A 20926-nucleotide genomic window follows, 5' to 3' on the forward strand; every position below is an offset into this window, starting at 1 on the left:
CGGAGAGATTTTTCAGATAACTGGGCATCCAGCCCCGTTGACACAGAAGCCAGCTCAGCTTTAACTCCAGATATTTAATTCAACAACTTAAGTGTTTGGATTTATTCAATGACTTTGTGTTATGAAGTTTTTATTCATTCATAGAATGTGTATAGTGCTGGGTTGAACAGGACTCATTGCTCATCCCCGGTTTCTCTTGAAGGTGATGGCAAGCTGCCTTATTGAACCATTGCAGATCATTAGCTGTAAATACACGCACAGTGCTATTAGAGACAGATTTCCAGGATTTTGACTGGCAAATCGCTTCCAAGTCAGGATTTTGTGTGGCTTGGAGATGGACATGCTCCCATGTAACTACTTTCATTGTCCTTCTGGATGTTAGTAATCATGACTTTGAAATATACTTTCTATGGAGTCTTGGTGAATTTCTGCAGTGTGCCTTGTAGATGCTGCATTGGGTATCACTAATGGAGGGAGTGAATGTTTGTAGATACATTGTCAATTAGTTTTGTCCTGAATAGTGTCAGATCTCTTGTGTTGTTGGAGCTGTGTACATCTGGTTAACTGGGGAGTATTCAATACATGAGAATTGATGTTTCAGGCCAGAACCCTTCATTGATTCTCCTGCTTCTCAGATGCTGCCTGACCTGTGCTTTTCCAGCAATATGCACTCTACTCTGATCTCCAGTATGTGCAGACCTCCCTTTCTCCTAGTATTCAATACACCACTGATTTGTATCTTGTAGTTGTTTTTGGGGAGTCAGAAGGCAAATTAACTGTTGCATGATTCCTACCTTCTGACCTGTTCTTGTAGCCACAATAAATATTTGGGTCATCCAGTTCCATTTTCTGGTCAATGGTAGCCACCAGTGTATTGATGATGGGGATGATTCTGTAACTGTAATGTCTTATCAAAGGGCAATAGTTAGATTGGATTTTGCTGAATATGGTTGTTACCTGGCGCTTATGTGAAGTGAATTTTACTTGCTACTTATCAGCCTAAACCTCGTTCAGGTCTTATTGTAGTTGCATGTGGACTGCGTCAGTCTCAGCAGAGTCACAAAAGATGCAGTCATCAGCAAACCTCTCCATGTCTGACCTTGCAATAAAAGATCAATAATTGAAGCAGCTAAAGACCATTGGCCCAAGAGAGATTTTTGGATTCCTCGTTCACAAATCGTGAAAACCTAGAATGCAATTTTGGTAGGTAATGTGGAAGGCAAATGGGATGTTGACCTTTTTATCTCAATTGGGAATGGAGTATAATAGTGAAGACTTGCTATACAAGGCATTAATCAGAACAACTACAATAATATGAAAACATTTGAGTCCCTTCTTTATGGAAAGATATACTGGACTGGAGGCAGCCCAGAGAAGGTTCACTATGTTGATTCCAGGTATGGAGAAATGGCATTTGTGATTGGGCCTATGCTTCTTGGAGTTTAGAAGAATGAGAGGTTACGTTATTGAAACATACAAGATTCTTGGTGGACTTCACTGGGTAGGTATGGAAAGCTTGTTTCAACTTTGAGGGAGTCAAGGACCAGAGAGCATAATCCTAAGAGTAAAGTGTTCTCCTTTTTAAGACCGATGGAGAGGAAATTCTTCTCTCAAAGGTAGTGAATCTGATGAACTAGCCTAAATGGTAAAGAATTCATTTTGTATTAAAGTCTTGAATATTTTTAATTGGGGAATCAAGGGTTACGGGGGAAAGGCAAGAAATTATATAAAGGATTATTAAATGAGCAATGATCTAATTAAATGGCAGAGCAGACTCAATGGTCTGGATGCTCTGATGTTTTACTAATGCTACTGAGGATCTCTTGCAGAGATGTCCTAGGGCTGAGATAACTGACCTTTAACAACATTGTCCTTTTGTGCTAGGTTTGACTCCAACCGGTGAGATTTTTGCCTGATTCCCATGAAGTCTTATTTCGCTACTACAACTGGATGCCATCCATGCTAGGTCAAATGCACTGTTAATTCAAGGGTGTCACTCAGTTTGGCTTCTTTGTTCATAATTAGACAAAGATTAATATGAGGTTGGAAGCTGAATAGCCTTGATTGACACTCAGTTTGAGTTCTATGGCTGTAGAGTTAGACATCTTTTATTTTTCTTTCTCTGTATTTAAAGATGGCATCGGAGAGTGGCCACACTGCAGCACTAACACTGTATTTTGTAACAAATGTATGTGACAAAAAATAAATGAATCAAATCAGTGAGTAAGTCATTCCATATCCAGGACTGCTTGATTTCATTCAATTTATTGTTACATGTAACTAAGTACAGTGAAAAGCTTTGTTTGCAAGCAGTATAGGCAGATCATAGTGAGCAAGGACATAGATCGTAGGGCTTTAAAATAAAAGCTTAGAAGCATACACTTGTGTCGCTAAGAGCATGTGCTATGCAAGATCAACATTAACTTCAAATAATGCTCATCTTGTTAGTGTCCATTCATCTGTCTAATAAAGATCGAAAGAAACTGTTCCTGAACCTGCCGGTGTGTGTGTTTAAGCTTCTATATCTTCTGGTTGATGGAATAGGTTGGAGGAGAGCTTTATTTGGGATGTGGTGGTACTGTGAAGTTGGCAGACTTTCTGCGGCAACAAACCATATACATGGAGACCACAGATGGAAGGTTGGCTTCCATGATTGTCGAGGATGAGGTACAGTTGTCTACCTTCACTGCAGTCTGTGGGTCATAGGGTCACAGTCCTAGAGATGTACAGCATAGAAACAGACCCTTGGGTTTAGCTCATCTATGTCAGACTAACCTAATATCCGAGCCTAATCTAGTCCCGTTTGCCAGCCCTTGGCCCATGTCCCTCCAAGCTCTTATTCATATACCCATTCAGATGCCTTTTAAATGTTGTAATTATACCAGCCTCCACCACCACCTATTCCATACAGGCACCACTCTCTGTGTGAAAATGTTGCTCTTGGGTCCCTTTATACCTTTTCCCCCCTCACCCTAAAACTATGCCCTGTTTTGGACTCCCCTCTCCACCCCCCCCACCCCAGGGAAAAGATCTTGTCTATTTACTCTATCCATGCCCCTCATGATTTTGTAAACCTCTATAAGGTCACCCCTTAGCCTCTGACAAAATATCTGAAAGATTTATCAGGATGGTTCCTGAATTGAGAGATGATCTTTATTAGGAAAGGATAAATAGTACTGTAGTTCTTTGATCATGGTAGAGAACTTTTAAAATTTATGGAAGATTTTGCTGGGTTCTTGTCACAAACTGTTTCCACGTGTGGGTCGAGCAAAGTTAGATGCCATCAATGTAAAATGTTATTAAGAAATCAAGGAATTCAGAAGAAATGTTTGGAGACTGGAATTTGGTGCTAAAAGGAGTGGTTGAGGCAAATCACATAGATGTGCTTCAGGGAAAGAGAGATTTGGGGAGAAGGTAGGTTGACTGGTCAGAATCTATGGAATCCCTACAATGTGGAAACCAGCCATTCGGCCCAACAAGGCCATACCAACTCTCCGAATATCCTACCCAGACTCACTCCCCTACCCTACAATCCTGCATTTCCCATAGCTAACCCACACATTCCTGGACTCTATGGGTAAATTAACATCGCCTATCCACCTAACCTGCATGTCTTTGGACTGTGGGAGGAAGCCAGAGGAAGCCTTCGCACACGGGAGAATATGCACACTGCACATGGTTGCCCAAGGGTGGAATTGAACCTGGATCCCTGACACTGAGGCAATGATGCCACTGAGCTATTGTGCCTTAAGTCAAAGGAAGAGGCTAGAGTGGAACATTGCTGATTGGGCCAGATGGCATGTTTCCTTACTTCTATTTCTATGTGAGGCACTTTTTTTTTAAGTGTACTTCAGGATTTCTACTTGTATTTTGTGAATCACGTGCATCCACATTTTCATAGGCAAGATTCATGCCTGTGACCTTGATACCTATCTGTTCTGGACAGTAGTCCACTCCATATCCGCAGGGGATATGTTCCAGGACCTGCTGAGGAAAGGTGCAAACCCATTCATTTCAATGAGAGATGTATCTTCCCAGTAGCATGCTGGTCCTTGGTTCTGGAAAGTTCCCTATAATATGTTCTGGACACAGTAAACCCTGGATAACTGAAACCATAGAAAACTATTCTGCGAATTCGGAGTGGGGTAACATCCTCCATTCCCAGCAACATGCTGATAAATCTCTTCTGATACCTGTCCAGCTTAATAATATCGTTCCTATATCAGGGCAACTAGACTGGACAGAGTACTCACCAATGTCCAACCTCAGTATAAAATCCCTGTACTCTGGTCTGAACAGTGAAGGAAAGCATACTGAATGCCTTCTTAACCGCCCTATCTGTGTGTCATGCAGACTTCAAAGAATGATGTATCTGAACCCCTTGGTGTCTCTGTTCTACGAGACTATCCAAGGACCTACATTTAAATGCCAAAATCTTACATTTTGGTAAAACAAACAAAGGCAATACCTTGAATTTATCCAAATTAAACGACATTTGCCACTTTTCACTCCTTTGACCCAATTGATCAAGATCTTTGTGTAATCCACTATACCATCAATCTTGGCGTCATCTGCAAACTTACTTACCATGTTTTCTATAATCTTATCTAAATCATTTATATAAATGACAAAGAGAATGTGAACTCAGCACTGATCCTGGCAGAACACGACTGATCACAGGCCTCCAGTCTGACGAACAACTCTCCACCACCATTCTGTCTCCTGCTGTTAAACCAATTTTGTATCCAATTCATAACCTTACCCTGAATCCCATGTGATCTAACTTTTCTGCATAGTAGACTAATTAGTACCTTGTCAAAGGCTTTACTAAAGTCCAAGTAAACAATGTCCACTGCTTTTCCTTCATCAATCATCTTGGTTACTTGCTCAAAAAAAAATTAATCGAGTTTGTGAGACACCATTTCCCTTGCACAAAAGTATACTGACTGTCCATGATCACTCCTGCCTCTCCAAATGCACATAAATCCTGTCTTTCAGAATCAGTTTGAATAGCTTACCCACCACTGAAGTCAGATCCACAGGTCTATAGTTCCTAGGCTTCTCCTTGCATCCCTTCTTAAAGAAAGGCACAACTTAGCCACCCTCCAGTCATTTGACATCTCACCCCTATCTTTAGATGATATGAATATTTCTGCAAGGGGCCCTCAAATTTCCTCCCTAATTTCTCACTAAGTGGTGGGGATACACTAAATTAGGTTCCGGGGATTTTTCTGCCTTTGTTTTCTAAGACTTCCAGCACCTCGACCTGTCTAACGTGAGCTGTTTTCAAAATATCAATATTTATTTCCCTGAGTTCTCTGGCCACCATTTCTTCGCAACTTAAAAAAAACGATGTGAAATATTCATTTTATATCTCTCCCAGTTTCTGAAGTTCAACACAAATTTGACCTTTTCAATCTTTAAGGGGCCTTACTCTGTCTTTTGTTAATTTCTTGCTCTTAATGTATTTGTAGAATCTCTGGATTCTCCTTAACCTTATTACCAAGGCTATCTCATATCCTCACTTTGCCATCCTGATCTCCCTGTTAAGAATGCCCCTACACTCTTTATATTGTTCAAGAGATGCATTTGAACCCAGTTGTTTATATCCAATATAAGATTTTTGTTTTGTTCTTGACAAGAGCCTCAATATCTATATTCGTTTGTTGTTGTCTAATCGTACCAGCCTTACCTTTCACTCTAACAGAAACATAATTTCGTTGAACTCTTGCTATCACACTTTTGAAAGCCTCCCACTTATCAGGCATCTCTTTAACTGTGAACAGTCTACTCCAATCAATTTTTGAAAGCTTTTGTCTCGTACTATTGAAATTTGCCTTACTCTAATGAAAAGTTTTAATTTTATGGAAGACTTATCTTTTCCATAATATTTTAAAACAACTAGAATTATGATCACTAGGCGCAAAGTGTTCCCCAACTATCACTTCAGTTTTTTTGCCCTGTCTTAATATAATTAGATGGTAATAAGTTGGAACAATTTTTTTTAAAGGGTGTTTTTTTCCAGCAGATTTTCTTGTCAATATTTGTTAATATTTTCATGTTATGTCTGTATTTGTTTTTATTGTACATAGAAGCATCTTGTCAAGAAGTTTTTTCGGTATTTTCTTTCTCAATTAAGATCCAACCAAAATGTGAGCAATTTTGTTGTGGCATTGGTAAGATAACTGAAGTATTTCTTGCTGACATTGTAACATTGAGTCATCGAGATGTATAGCACGGAAGCAGACCCTTCGGTGCAACTTGTCCATGCTGACCAACCCTTCCTATTCATATACCCATCCAAATGCCTCTTAAATGTTGCAATTGTACCAGCCTCCACAACTTCCTCTGGCAGTTCATTTCATACCTGTGCCACCTTCTGTGTGAAAAAGTTGAGATATCGTTAATTAATCTATTCCCATTTGCCAACATTTGGACCATATCCCTCTAAGCCCTTGCTATCCATATATCCATCCAGATTGGTTTTCAATGTTGTAATTGTACCAGCCTCGTCCACTTCCTCAGGGAGCCCATTCCAAACTCTGAGTGCAACGTTGCCTCTTAGGTCCCTTTTCGATCTTTCCCCTCTCTCCCCTTAAACCTATGCCTTGTAGTTCTGGACTCCTCCCTGCCAGGGGTACGACCAGATCTAGTTACCCTATCCATGCCCATCATGATTTTATAAACAGTAAAAAGTCACCCGTCAGCCTCTGACACTCCAGGAAAAACAGTCCCAGCCTATTCAGCCTTTCTGAATAGCTCAGACCCTCCAATCCTGGCAACATCCTTGTAAATCTTTTCTGCACCCTTTTCAAGTTTCACAACATCTTTCCAACCAGAATTGCACACAACATTCCAAAACTGGCCGAACCAATGTTCTGTATAGCTATCTAATACATTTTTGTCCGGATGCATCAGCATCAAAATGTTTGGGGAGCATTTTCTGAAATAATGCAACACTTGTTCTGTTTGTTTGTGGAGAACAATACTAACTGTAAACAATGGTGGATAAATCAAACTATCACATTTATTTAGTTATTCTTTTATATGAGCAGTAGTTTACTGTTCTAAATTCAAAGTACTTTTAGGTGTGTTTTTGTAGAAACTGTCAGGATGCCGAATTTCTTTTTGTTTAGTATAACTGGACCTGCATAGTTTCTTTGTCCTGTCCATTGTGGGAGAACTGAGTTTGAATTTCGCAATCTTATGAATTCGGGGGTTACCAGAGCTCCTTCGTGAGTTCTTTATTTTAAATCAAAGGTGATGTTTTAAATTCAAGTTGGCAATTTATTCTCCTTAGAATAACTTTTTCAATCTCTGTCCAGTTTATATGTGTCACTGTATCGGTCCTCCACACAACGAAAATTCTTTTTTGAGTAAAATGAATGATCATCTGAAGCGTTGTCTGTGTATAAAAACATGTCTCTTCTACATACGTTTTTGATGAAAAACATTTTTACGAAAATATATATATATAAAAAATATGTGTGTGTAGACTAAAACAAAACATCATTAGTGCAACATTTTTGATAGAGGAAAAATAAGTTTTAGAATTTGATTTCTAAATTTTTGCATTTCATTCTTCCATGAAGTGGGTCACATTGGTTGAGATATAATTTTAAAATTGTTGATTTTGTAGACTACACAATCACACACTGTTTCAATCCAAGAAGGTGCAGTCAATAATAGAAAATAAGTCAACAGAAAACAAAAAAAAACCTATTTCCAAGCTTTCTTTGCTTTTGTTAGGTAGGATAGAGATGTAGTTACTTCTTAGGACATTGGGGGCGCTGTGAACCTATAGTTTAAAATGATGACCAAAGTAATTTTTAATTCTGGGCTTGTTGCCATGACAACTAACAAAGCTGATGTTCAAATGAAAGAACATCAGCAAGGTCAATTTTGCCTGCTAAACTAAGTGATTAGATTAAGGTAAACTATGTGATAAAAAGACTAGGAAAAATGTCTCGATCAGAGAATACATAGAACCTTAGTTTGCAAATTATACTATTTTGAAGAAGGCTTTTGTTTGTGAAAGATCACGTTGCATGAATTGAGATTAGAAAATAGTATAACTAATGGAGCTTATTGATAGATTTTCAGAACTTGTACATTTTCTCCAGCGAACCACTCGATCTTTCGTGCTTCGCTGTAACAGCTAAGTTTCTGCAGCTAAATAAATGTACCTGCTTTATATCAAATAATTGGGTAAGTGTGGTCACTCCTGAAAAGAACACGCGTGGACGAATTCCGTCCTAACACTTTGCTAGGCAAAATTGGTCGCCACGGTTAAGATGATACAGTACACGAGAGAGAGAATATAGGAGAAAACTTCCCTGAGACGTTACATGATTAAGTCCTAGTTTCATCTTTTATGATGTCAAGATATTGCTCCTAATGTACTTGCTTGGTAGCTATGATTAGTGTAAAGGTGCTGTTGACTCTATTGTCATAAGCATAGAGAACAAATATTTAAGGTGATGGATAAGTGCAAAACAAATTAACATCTTTGTGTTGAATGGTGTAAAATCTCTTGAGTGAGTGCAGCCGAGCAACAACCAGACAAGTAAGAAGTACTGTATTTTATCTCACACTTAACCTACAGTTGAAGCAGCTTTGGGAATTGAGAAGTTACTTGATTGCACAACCCTTGTCCTCTGACCTGTTGTTGTAGCCTCTATGACTCCAGTTTAATTTAGATGAATGTGAGATTCTGCATTTTGAAAAGACAATTAAGTGCATAAGTTTTGCCCTGATTTTTAAGGTCCTGGGGAGTGTTGCTTTAAAAAAAGAGACCTTGGAGTAAAGGGTTCATAGTTTCTTAAAACGGAATCTGATGTTTTGGTGGCAGGAAGGTCAAAAATGAAGCAACTGAAAATCGTTAAACCTGGATGTTACCTACAGGTGTTCTTTTGGGAAATGTTGTGGACATGAAATAATTAGCCTTCAACACCTACAGATATCTCGCTTTGTGTCAAGATACTTTTTTGCCCTGATTTCCATTGACTTTAATTTTGCCAAGATTCCTTGGTGTCGCACTGCCTTAAAACCGCCTTGGTGTCAGGGAGAACTGCTCTTGTCTTGTTCCTGGAATTCAACTTTCTTGTCCATATTTGGATGAAGGTTTTAGTCAGGTTTGAAAGCAAGTGGCCACAGTGGAGTCCAAATTGAACATTGATGAGCTGCTTATTTAAATCTGTATAAAATGAAAATAATAGCTGATACTATTTTCAAGATTGCAAACAGCTTGCACGCACAAAAAAATGCTACTTTCAAAGTTATACTGCACAAATGTGGAATAATGACATTACAGACTATCTGAGTTTGTCACTTCCTTTTTTTATTGGCTTATAGTGGCTTTCATCTTAACCTAACTCATTTTTTGATCATTTATTTCAATGCTTGAGTGGTTTTAATGCTGCAATGTATTAAAACTAATGTGGTCTGTGCTTTTAGTTACTCAAAAAACCTAAGTGACCCTGTAAATATTTTCTCAAATATTGATCAAATGTTTTCCATTTCTGTTTAACTCAAGTTTTACAGTGAAATAATTTTACAGGTCTCTATCTCTGACTTCATGTATTAATTAGTTCTCTCCTGCATTCCTAAGGAGTGGCTTTTGCAGAGCTCCAATGAAATTAATTCCAAAATGTTCCCCAGCATTGAGTTCAGGATCCTGTTGCATAAGCTATAAAACTATTCGAAGACAGCCAAGAAAAATAGATCTTAATTCACAATGTCCTGAAAAATAACTCGTTATTAGGTTTGAGTAATTTCAACCTAAATATCTGAACTAAAAAAAACTTTTTTTTTATTGATGGGTCAGCAATTCATGTAAATTCTTTTCTGCTTTACATTAAAGCTAACATTATTTCCTTTGTTTTGATTGCTTTGTTTAATGTTAGCTATGAGTGTCCAAATTTGTTACTTGAGTAATACATATTTTTTGTTTTGAACAGCAAAATAATTAGTGTGACTTTTAATTTTTAATTTCATTCCTGAAGCTTATTTCAACTGCAATTTTTATTAATTTTAGAATAGTATGTGTGACTACAGATGCTAATGGAGGAACATTGTCTTACGTGGGTCAGCTGAATTCAGATGTGAATTTGGAATTACAGGCTGCAGGTAATGATCTTGTACGTTGTTGTTGGAGACGGATTTTATTAATTTTTATTGACATGGGATGGGGAAATGTGTTTCAGCTTTTTGTTCACTTGCTAACTAACTAGTAATCCCAGTCTGCAGTTTGTTAAATTTAAAGAAATTCCATTTATACATGACACCAAGGCACTTAAGATGAGTTGTGTGCTTACAGCTAATTCTGGAGACAGAGGACAAGATCTATCATAGTAAAATAATCACTAATGCTTTTACAGTTACCCAGTCACCTTACAGTTGAGGTCCAAAGGAGTATTAAGTTTACACTATTAGTTCAAATTGAGATGGACCATCTGCTCCTATCTTTTGTCACATGACTGAAATTGGAGCTGATTTGTTTTTTTTTCAAAAATACACAATTATAAGATTCTAAGTTGTTGAACCTGTATAGGTGGGGCAGTTCTCCAGGCTGAATTGCCAGCTCACCTTGAAATCTCCGTGTCTCTCTCCAAATTGCTGGCTGGAAAGAAACCCACACTTTGCCTGCCTCTATTAAATTGTAATTGAAGTCAACCGATTTTTAATACTTTTTGGATTTAACAAACATTTAATTTATAACTTCTTAGCTCTCCTATCCTGTCTTCCTTTAATTTCCTCTGTGTGGAATAGTGCAACAATTTCTTTGCTTTTTAAATATTTTCAAAATAAGCCTTACCTTTTGATTTTGTGAAAATTGGAATTTGAGAAAGGTTTTGGGGAACACCCTTTGGCTTATTTTACTAAGGCATTGAAATTGAAAGGATTAAATCAAACCATGCCTTGCTGTTTTTGACTTGAGGTGAAAAGTAGTTGAGATTTAATTTTACCTTACATCTGTGACAAAGCAAAGAATGATTTGGACTGGTTATGAACTGAATGCAGCATGGAAAGGAGGTGTGCAAGGAGGCATTTTATTACTCGGAAGAAGCATTTGAATAAATTTCAATGGAAGAATGATTAATGTGAAATTTGCTGAAATTGCAGAACTTTATTACCAGTAATTATCACAGTTGAATTTAGGAGTTTGATATCTATGAATCTGTTGGTATAAGCCATTTTCCTAGCATACTGGTATTTCAGCATGCTCCATTGACTTAGTTGAAAGATGATCGAAATTATGCAAGTTTTACCATTTGAGTTGCTGAAACCACAGCAGAAGTTCTCAGCTTATGGCATACAAGGCAAAAGAAAAGAGATACTACATTGATTTTTTTTTCAATGTGTGCTTTTAAGATTTTCTGAAGGGTTACTTTAGTTTTTCAGAGCTGCTTTTTGATTATCACTCATTCCATCATTAGATGCAGTTACACAGTAATGTTACCGTATGTGTTTGTTGAATATTTACAAGGTTTCCTTCTTTTAGATTGGCAAGATAAAACAAATTTCAAACCGAAAGACTCACTGTCTTATCGGTGACAACTTATCAAAAGAAAGTAGATCAATTTTGTATGTTAATCATCTATTAGTGCCAAATTTGAAGATTTATTTTGTAAAATAACACCTCTTTTATTTGGCAAGCCATGGTTTGTGCAATAGTGGTTTTAAAAAAAACAGGAGTAAGCGTATAAAAAGTTGGTAATAGCAGTTTTGATTCAAATGCAAGTTCCACCATAAGCACCAAAATGCTTGTCTGTTAAATTTGTAAAATTGATTACTCTTGAATGTTTGACTCATGAAACATCCAAGTTCACGATAACGTTGCAAATTTTGAGATTAAGATAAATCATTGATATATTTATGTCTATCAATCACATTCTTTGTGACTGTTATTACATTTTCTTGTTACACAATTTCTTTCTTTCAAAATCATGTGGTACAGGATGAATATGCTAATGAGTGTGACCTCCCTGAATTAGCGCAACTTGCTTCAGTAAAAGAACTCAAGGTGTTAGTATCTATGAGCTAAAGTTGGTTGTCCTGCTGTCTGAACATTCATTGTTCGGCACCTAAATTTAATTCCAAATTGACGACAAAACGTTTGCAGAAGTACAAAGGAGCACAAGTAGGCCATTCTGCCCTTCTAGCCGATTTTGCTTTTTAATATGGTCACGGCTAAGTTGATTGTTATCCGATCCACATTCTCATTTGTTCCTGATAATCTTACACTTTTGTTAAGCAAGAGGGTGTATGTACTGCTGCCTTAAAAATACTCATAGACTTTACTTTCACCTTTTTTGTTAATGAAGAGAATTCTGAACACTCACAAAGAAGTTGTCTTGTCACTGTTTTAATGGACACTATGTTTTGACAAGTGACTCATAGCGGAAATACCATTTTTACATTAAACCTATCTTTGTAAGTTGCAATTGAGTTATATCGTTTCTTAAGGGGGGCTGCTACTCCAGATGTGATCTAACAAGAGTCCTGTATAACTCAAGTGAAACTTCCTTAGTCCCTCTTGCAATAAATAATAATATTGTGCTGGCTTTTGTATTTATATAATGTACCTTTTGTAGTAGGATGCCCATATCACACTGCATCTCAGAGCTCTAATCTTTCATCATTCCAATAAGAGGCTTTCATTTTTTCTTCCTGCTTAACCAAGCAATTGAATTATGCCACAATATACTCCATTTCCCAGATCTTTGCTCACTCACTTAAATTGTTTGTAGCTTCTGGTGATATCTTTGTGTCCTCTTCGCAACTTGTTTTCCCAACTATCTTTGTCATCAGCAAATTTGGCAACCATTCCCATCTCCCTTTATTCAAGTCATTTATATGTAACTTGTTGATGTCCGAGCACTGATCCCTGTGACACGTCTCTCCTTGTATCCTGCCAACCTGAAAAAGACCCATTTATGTTTCCTGTTCGCCTACATTGAGTTTTTATTTTCTGCCATAACCCTTTGTAGCACATTATCCAAGACCTTCTGGGATTTTAAATACAATACATCCATAAGTTCTTTATAAGTCCTTTATCCTCAGCATGTGTTATTTTCTCCATGAACACTCAGTAGATTTGTTAAACATGATATCTGTTCATATAACTATGTTGATTTCATCTGATTACTTGAACTTATCTTAGTGCCCTGCTGTAATTTCTTCCATAATAGCTTCTTGCATTTTACCCTTTGACTGATGTTAAGCTAACTGGCTTGAAGTTTCCTGCTTTCTATCTCCCTTTCCTTTTGAATAAAGGAGATGTATTTGCTATCTTTCAGAACATGCTATTCCAAGAAACTATCCCAAGAACATTGTGAACTCCTCATCAAGGCCACGTTTGCCCATTTAATGTTTCCAATCTTTATGTAGATTAGTCTCCCATGATTATTGCTGTATTTTTCTGACAAGTTTCTATTAGTTTGGTGGAGCAGAATGAAAACTATCTACCCAAAGACTTGAAATTATGCTTTAACACAAAAGGTATATCTGGCCCATTTAGAGAAGAATTGGTTTGAGCTGCTTCTTTGATTAATTAAACCTTGCTTCTCATCTGACATAAGCCTTGTTAAAATCCTTCATAAGGCTGGGGATTTTATTTAAAATTGGATTTTAGCTAAATGCTAACTAAAAACAAAACTAGATTTGTACTGAAAATTCAAACTTTTCTTAACCATAAGTGCCAGCATTCAGACTTTATGTAGCTTAACATAAGAACCTCTGTTTCCAGCTATTTGATGCAATGAAACGAGCCAGAGACACAAGGAGTTCAGGTAATTTAGTCAAGGGCCAAATCAATCTGCATGGTCTTCTAGTTCCTCACTAACATTAACAATTACTGTGCACTTAAGAGTCCAATGTTAAGAGCACTGGCCCATGCTGTCCTATACATCATAAATTTGTGCCCATCTTTTCCTAGAACTCCAGCAGGTTTCTGCCTCTGTTGCAAGTTGAAGTTGTTTTTTTCCGAGTCACAAACTATATCCCATGTGAGTAACTAAAGGCAGACACTCCCTCCTTGTCATTCTGAATCTGTCTGTAACTTTTGCCATGGTTGACCGCACTATCATCCTTCTCCTCCTCCTCTGTTATTGCTAATCTGCATGGAACTGCAATCACTCATTTCCAGTATTGGCTACAACTGGATAGAGAATCAGCTATGTGTTATAAGACCATAAGACATGGCTTCTCTTCCTGCTCCCACTTCAAGTTCTATCTTTGTCACCCTTGTTTTCTGATCTGCATGCTGCCCTTTGGTGATTTAATCTGAATGTCGCTTTCCATGTGTGTTAGTGACAACCAGGTCCAATCGCAGCCACCTCTTAACCTCGCTACTGTTTCTGAAGTGTCAAGCTACTTTGCCGACATTCTGCACTTTAGCAGAAATTCCTTCAAACTAAATATTGGGAACAAAAACACATTGTCTTTGGTCTTCATCCTGTGCTCCATAGCCACCCTCTCGCTGTAAAATGTCTGAGGTGGAGCCAGACTTTATTTGTTTGCAGTTATGTCATATTTGACTGTGTTAAACCTCTATCCATTAACCTATTCTGTCAAGGCTGCCTATTTCCACCTCTGTTCCTCTTTACCCCATCTCAGCTCATCTCAGCTAAAATTCTAGTATGTTTGCTACCACAAGAGTTGGATACCCATTCTTGTCCATTCCCCATAATACAGTTTGTGTTGAACACTCAATATAAATTTTATGTCAATGACTCTTTTCAAGTTTGCTCTTTTTTTTAAACCAGCCTTTCTTCAAATATTTTTTGTCAAATATTAAAGTTGTTATTGCTAGAAATTGAAAGAAAATAAACAGGTAATTTGTTTGACTTAACATTTAATAGATGTATTCAGTTTGTCAGGTTTATTTGAATCCAACTGTCACAGTAGAACTGAAAATGAAGTTTTAAGTTCAGACAATTGGGGAAGGTTGAGGCTTTTTGAGAACATTGCAAATTTAGACAACTAAGATTTCCAAGATAAGTAGCAGTTATGTTTTGTGAAATATAATTTAATTGATTTCATTTTTTTTTAAGTTTATTTATCGGTTATCGCGATTGGTCGTTATGTTAAAGTTCTGATTAGTTTTCCTTTTTCGGTTTGCTATCCCACACAGCCTCCAACATCAGTCATGGAACACCACATTGCTAGGTTCTACCCCTTACACAGAATCCACAAACCTGACTTCCCCCAGTTGGCCCATCATCTCAGCCTGTTCCTGCTCCACCAAACTTATCTTCTTCTATTTTGACCCCCCGTCCTATCCCTCTTGGTCCAGGAACTCTCCACATATATTCGGGACAGCACCCAAACCCTGCACCTCCTCCGTGACTTTTGTTTTCCCGGCCCCCAATGTCTCATCCTCACCACGGGCATCCAATCCCTATACACATCCATCCACAGGGCGAAGGCCTCCAAGCGCTCCATTTCTTCCTCTCCCACCAACCACCAACCACCAACCCAACCAGAACCACTCCACTGACACTCTCATTTGATTGATGGAAGTGGTCCTTGCCCTCAACTTCTCCTTCAAATCCTCCTATTCCCTTCAGACCAAAGGGTAGCCATGAGCACCTGCATGGGCCCCAGTTATGCCTGCTCTTCTTCAGGTAACTTCTTCCACAGTTACACTGGGACCATCCACCACCTTTTTCTCTGCTACATTGATGACTCTATTGGCACCACCTTGTGCTCTCAAAAGGATGTTGAACATTTCATTAACTTCACTAACACCTTCCACCCTGACCATATTGGAGACCTCCCTCTCCTTCCTGGGTGTCTCAGTCTCCATCTCCATCTCTAGTGGCCAACTTAACATGGGTATTTATTTCAAACCCACCAACTTCCACAGCTACCTGAACTACGTCCCCTCCCACCCATGTAAAAAACACTATCCCCTACTCCCAAATCTTCCGCTTCCGCCGTATTTGCTCCCCGGAGGAGCAATTCCACTCCAGGACATCACAGCCTCCTTTTTCAAGGACTACAACTTCCCTTCCCACATGATCAACAGCGTCCTCTAACGAATTTCCGCCACTTCCTGCACCTTCACTCTAGAACCCTACCTCTCCAACCAAACCAGGATAATATTCCACCTCACCTTCCACCCCAGCAATTTCTGGATACCGCGCATTATCCTCCACCATTTCCATCACCTACCATCAGTCCCCACCACCCCACCCTTACCTGCATTCTGCAGAGAGTATTCCCTCAGTGACTCCTTCGTTAGGAACATGCCCTCTATCAACCCACCCTCCCCTCCTGGCACCTTCCCTTGCTGCCTCTAGCGGTGAAAACCTGCACTCTCACCTCTCACCTCTCTCCTCATCTCCAAGGCCCCCAAGGATCTCTTTTTGCATCTGGCAAAGATTTTCCAGCACATCCAAACACCTCATCCACTGCATCCATTGCTTTTGCTGTGGTCTCCTTTACATTGGAGAAACAGGATGCCAACTCGTGGAATACGTGCACCAAACAACCCCACCACTCTGTGGCCGAGCATGTCAACTCCCCCCTCTCAGTTGACCAAGCACATGCAAGTCCTGGGTTGCCTCCATCACCAAATCCAAGCCACCTGACGATTGGGACCCTTCAACCACATTGCAACAACGTTGACTTCCACCAGTTTCTTTATCTCCCCTCTGCCCACCTCATCTCAGATCCAACCCTCAACTTGGCATTGCCCTCTTGAAGATGGACAGGTAGTACAGTTCCTTCTCCCTCTCTTTCTTCCCCCCCCCACCCCCCCCATCCACTCCACCTTCTCCTTTGACCTATCGCTATCACCCCCCCCGCCTGCATCTACCTATCGCCTTCCCAGCTACCTTCGCCCCCATCCCACTCTCCTATTTATCTCTCTGCCTCCTTTTCCCACTGCCACGTTCCTGATGCACAACTTATGCCCAAAATGCCCCTACTCCTTCGATGCTGCCTAACCTGCTTTACCAGCGTCTCATTTTTTGACTCAGTATGCTTGCTAGTATCACTGATCTAGATTTTTACTTAATTAATCTTGCTACTTCTCAACTTGAGTTGACTAATAAAAGTATATTGTCATTAATACAAGTGGCAAAAAGTGTTAGGATGTGTGTGCAAATGTAAACTTATTTATGTGCAGTTGATATTTCACAACGTATATATTCTTACACCATATTTCAGTATCTCCACAGCCATTGCTGCAGCGTGATGGTGTGACTGCTATTTCAACTGGCAACCCGCTGCTTCAGATTCATCCGTTGGATGCAAGATCACAGCGCCTGCAAAGTGTTATTTTGGAGGGACAAACCGAAAGAAGTAGCAGTGCAAAGGAAGTTGAGAGTGATGAACCCAAGGTATTTGTGTAGGATTGGTGAAGTGGTGTTCATTTATGGATTTGATCTCTTCCCAAAGTGAAATAATTAACTTTTGATTCCTAGTATTTTTTTTAAATGCAAGATTTGTTTCTTGTAAGCTTCTGTTTTAACTTTAATAATTTGTATGGTATTTACGAAAGTACCAGTCTTGCCCATGACGATATTATGGCTATTTACTGGTGCCTTGTTTATAGATCTACCCACAACTTGTTGATATGTAGGATTAAAGATATGAGAATGTGTTAGTATGAATGGTATTTGAATTGCAGTAGAGGAGTCAAGAACATGAACTTAATTTGAGAAGTCTCAAAAAAGATGAATTTCTCTATTTTTGAACGAATTATGTTGGGGGGGAAAATACATGGAAGTCATAGTTTATTTGGGGATTGTCACTTGAGTGGATTAACTTTTCATCAATGCAAAAAGTTAAGACTGATGTAAGGGGGATGGTGATTAGCAATGAGCAAAATTATTGAATTTTCATTATTTTGAGGCTATTTCCCATTAGCAAATTGCTTTTTATAATGCCACCTTACAAGCACTAGCTCTGCTTGGATAATTTAAATAAAGACAATTATTTGGACTTTTGAGTTTTACAATTGTGCAAATAAATAATAAAGTATTTTTAATCTTGAATTAATAATTGTAGGGCAAGCTTGACCTGCAAACCCATTAGTTTAACTAATAGGGTGTTTTTTTTTCTCTCTTGCTCTGCTCGTATCCCAAAACCTGTAAAAGTGGTTTGCTCGGAAATAGCACCCTTCAATCAAACGTCCGAACAACTAAGGAGGGTTGGTATTAGTGGGGTCAATTAGCAGTTGTTCATACTTTTTCAGTGTTCCATTTAATCAGTACTTTGTGAGACTGAACAAATGGACAAGTATTGTTAACAAAAATAAATCCTGCAGTCTGTGAAACCTGGTAGTGAACTGATGAATGCACAAAACACCAAAAACATTGAGAATTTGGCTTAGTTCAAGAATTGTTTTTATACCAGGAATAAATGAGAGTCAAGATGCTGAGAAATTATGGCTTGATCATTATTTTAATTTTCAAGAATTGCACATCCTGATCACCATGTTTTGTACTGACACAATTAATTTAACGTGAATATAAATTGATTGGAAACCTATTTCTGTTTTGGTTTTTCTTTGCTTTTTAACAAATGATCGTAAGGATATTTTTGAATTTGTTAACCTGCATTAGAATTTGAGTAGCACTTTTAATTGAAATGGAAATTGAATACTGGACCAATGAGTTCTCCTAAATTCAAGTTCCAGTCTATTGATGCAATGTTTGCAGGCTTTGGCAGAGTGAATAAATGGTGGTAATTTTGTTTGTTACTATGAAATTGTGAAATTATATTTGGGCTGGAAGGGAAATGTTAGTTAATTTTACAATGTTTATGAAAGGTTTATACTTGGTTAACATTTTTCTTAATTTAAGCTACTAATTGTGTTGCAACTCTTTGCAAGTTGCATTGTTACCTTGGTAAACCAAATACATGAGTCACAGTGGTTCCAACCTTTGACATTCCTACACAACTAAATTTACAATTTGCTTCCTGCTTATTGGCGAGAAATACAAAAATTGAATTAAATTAAGTGTGGACATAACTCACAGCCAAATCTTGCTTCCAATTAGTGTATTAAGTCACTGTTTAAAACCAGAATCCTGCTTTTATAAAGGGAGTGACATATTAAGGACAATGGAAGAGTCAATGTTTGGTGTAGCATGTTTTCTACATGCTGGGTCATGTGCAGATGACAGGAAAAATGTGAGTATTTTGACATCTGTTAAAGGGTTAGATGGGATCGTACAGGTCTATTTTCTTTCATTGATTCTTGGATACATAGAAAAGTATTTTATCCTTTATTTTGCTGATTTGAAATTGTTTTTGTAGCCTCAGGGTTGATCTAACAGATTTCTCAGTTGTAGAACTGATCTCTTGTGCCACCTCGTGGCAATTTTGATTTCTACCTTGAAGTTTTTTCTGTTGAGAATATACCACATTGTATCACTGTAGCTGTTTACTTGAGATAACTAAAATTATATTGGTTACTATTATGATGATGCATGTTAGATACTTGGTGTATTCTAAGTAGTCTAAATTTGAAGTTCACGCCACAATGAAACATTGTATTTGTGCAGTGCCTATCATAAGTCCTAAAGTGCTTGACAGCTAGTTAAGTTCTTTTGAAGTATAGTCACTATAATAATATATGAAATACTGTTGCCCATTTATACACAACAGGTAATTTGTTGCTAGTGATACTCTTTGAGGAGTAAATGTTTGACAAGGCATCGCGAGCTCCTCTGCCCCCTCCAAATAACAATCTGGTTCTGCTGAGAGGGGCAGCTTTTGGCTGTGGTTTAGAATATCACCTGAAGATTGATAGTTTCAATGCCACCTTGCACCGTCTATACCACACAGAAGTGTTAGCTTAGTTTTTGTTTGCTCGAGCTTTGTTTAATAAGGTTTAAACTGAACGCTTCTGACTTGAGTGACTACTACTGTTAATCCATACATTGACACTTATTAATGTTCAGTTTACAGCAATAACTAAACATTCATGCAACTGGGCAAATTTTCATACACCATTTTATTGCTGCTCTGTTTTATTAATGGACTTGTGCCACAGAGAAAGACCCCTTTTCAAATCCTTTTGTTTTGCCTTACACTATGGCTACACTCCTAACCCCTTCAACCCAGCAAATCCACACTGCTTATCTTTACTCTGGGCTTTCAGTGCTGCTTCTGGTCCTGAGAAGTTGCAGTGTCTGCTGCTCCTGGTGGAGTTCTTGGGAGCACAGACCAATTGGTTATTTAATTAGTCGGCTGCTATTAGAGGCAGTATCCTCAATCTGAGATGCCAGACAGAGGCAACAGACTGTCAGAAAGGGATTTAATCACATTGGGGTCCATGGAAATAGTCACAGTGGCTTTATGGCTGGTGGGTGGAGCCAGTATCATGACTACTAAATTTATCTGTGTGTGTGTGTGTGTGCTTTTAAAGAGAGTGCTATTGCTGCTAAGAGGAAAGGCAATGCTGCTGCATACTTTATTTTCCCTTTAATAGGGAAGCTGCCCTGTAATATAACTAAGTTGTTTTCAGCTGGGAAATTGATCTTATTTTCCCCCCGATCTTTGCCTCAATTGATACCACAAATACACGTGCTTTCTACAGCAACTCAAAAGCAAAATACCGCGGATGCTGGAAATTTGAACTAAAAACAGAAAATGGTGGAAATGCTCAGCAGCTCACTCTGGCAGCGCCTGTGGAGAGAGAAACAGAGACACCGTTTCAGGTCTGTGACCTTCCATCAGAACATGCTCTCTATTTCTTGATAGATCGGCCACAGTGTTGAATGCCCCTATTTCTGAAGACCGGGTTTAATTGGAATCAGTCATCCCTATGTCAAGGTCTGATTTGTTATTAACCTTTTGATCTCTGTACATGGATTGAATAAATCAGTCATGGGTATATTGTTTATAGGTCAGTTCAAGTTAATAGGTTTCACTTCAAATTCCACAAATACAAGAATGCAATATA

At 38.4% G+C, this 20926-nt stretch overlaps 1 protein-coding gene across 4 annotated transcripts in view; it reads left to right on the forward strand.

Annotated features, from left to right (window-relative positions):
• The window catches only part of LOC132833372 (FACT complex subunit SSRP1-like), a 61252-nt gene that overhangs the window by 613 nt on the left and 39713 nt on the right, over positions 1-20926 (forward strand). For 3 of the 4 annotated variants that reach the window (XR_009647075.1, XM_060851593.1, XM_060851594.1), the window contains exons 2-3: positions 10037-10128; positions 17179-17351. Coding sequence is in view for 3 of the 4 variants with exons in the window: in XM_060851593.1 (XP_060707576.1) it covers positions 10037-10128; positions 17179-17351 (265 nt within the window). In the remaining variant the exon portion in view is untranslated. The remainder of the gene's footprint in view (positions 1-10036; positions 10129-17178; positions 17352-20926) is intronic. The other variant, XM_060851595.1, reaches the window with a different exon arrangement.

Source organism: Hemiscyllium ocellatum, chromosome 36, assembly GCF_020745735.1.
Source record: "Hemiscyllium ocellatum isolate sHemOce1 chromosome 36, sHemOce1.pat.X.cur, whole genome shotgun sequence".
In the NCBI taxonomy this organism is placed as follows: domain Eukaryota; kingdom Metazoa; phylum Chordata; class Chondrichthyes; order Orectolobiformes; family Hemiscylliidae; genus Hemiscyllium; species Hemiscyllium ocellatum.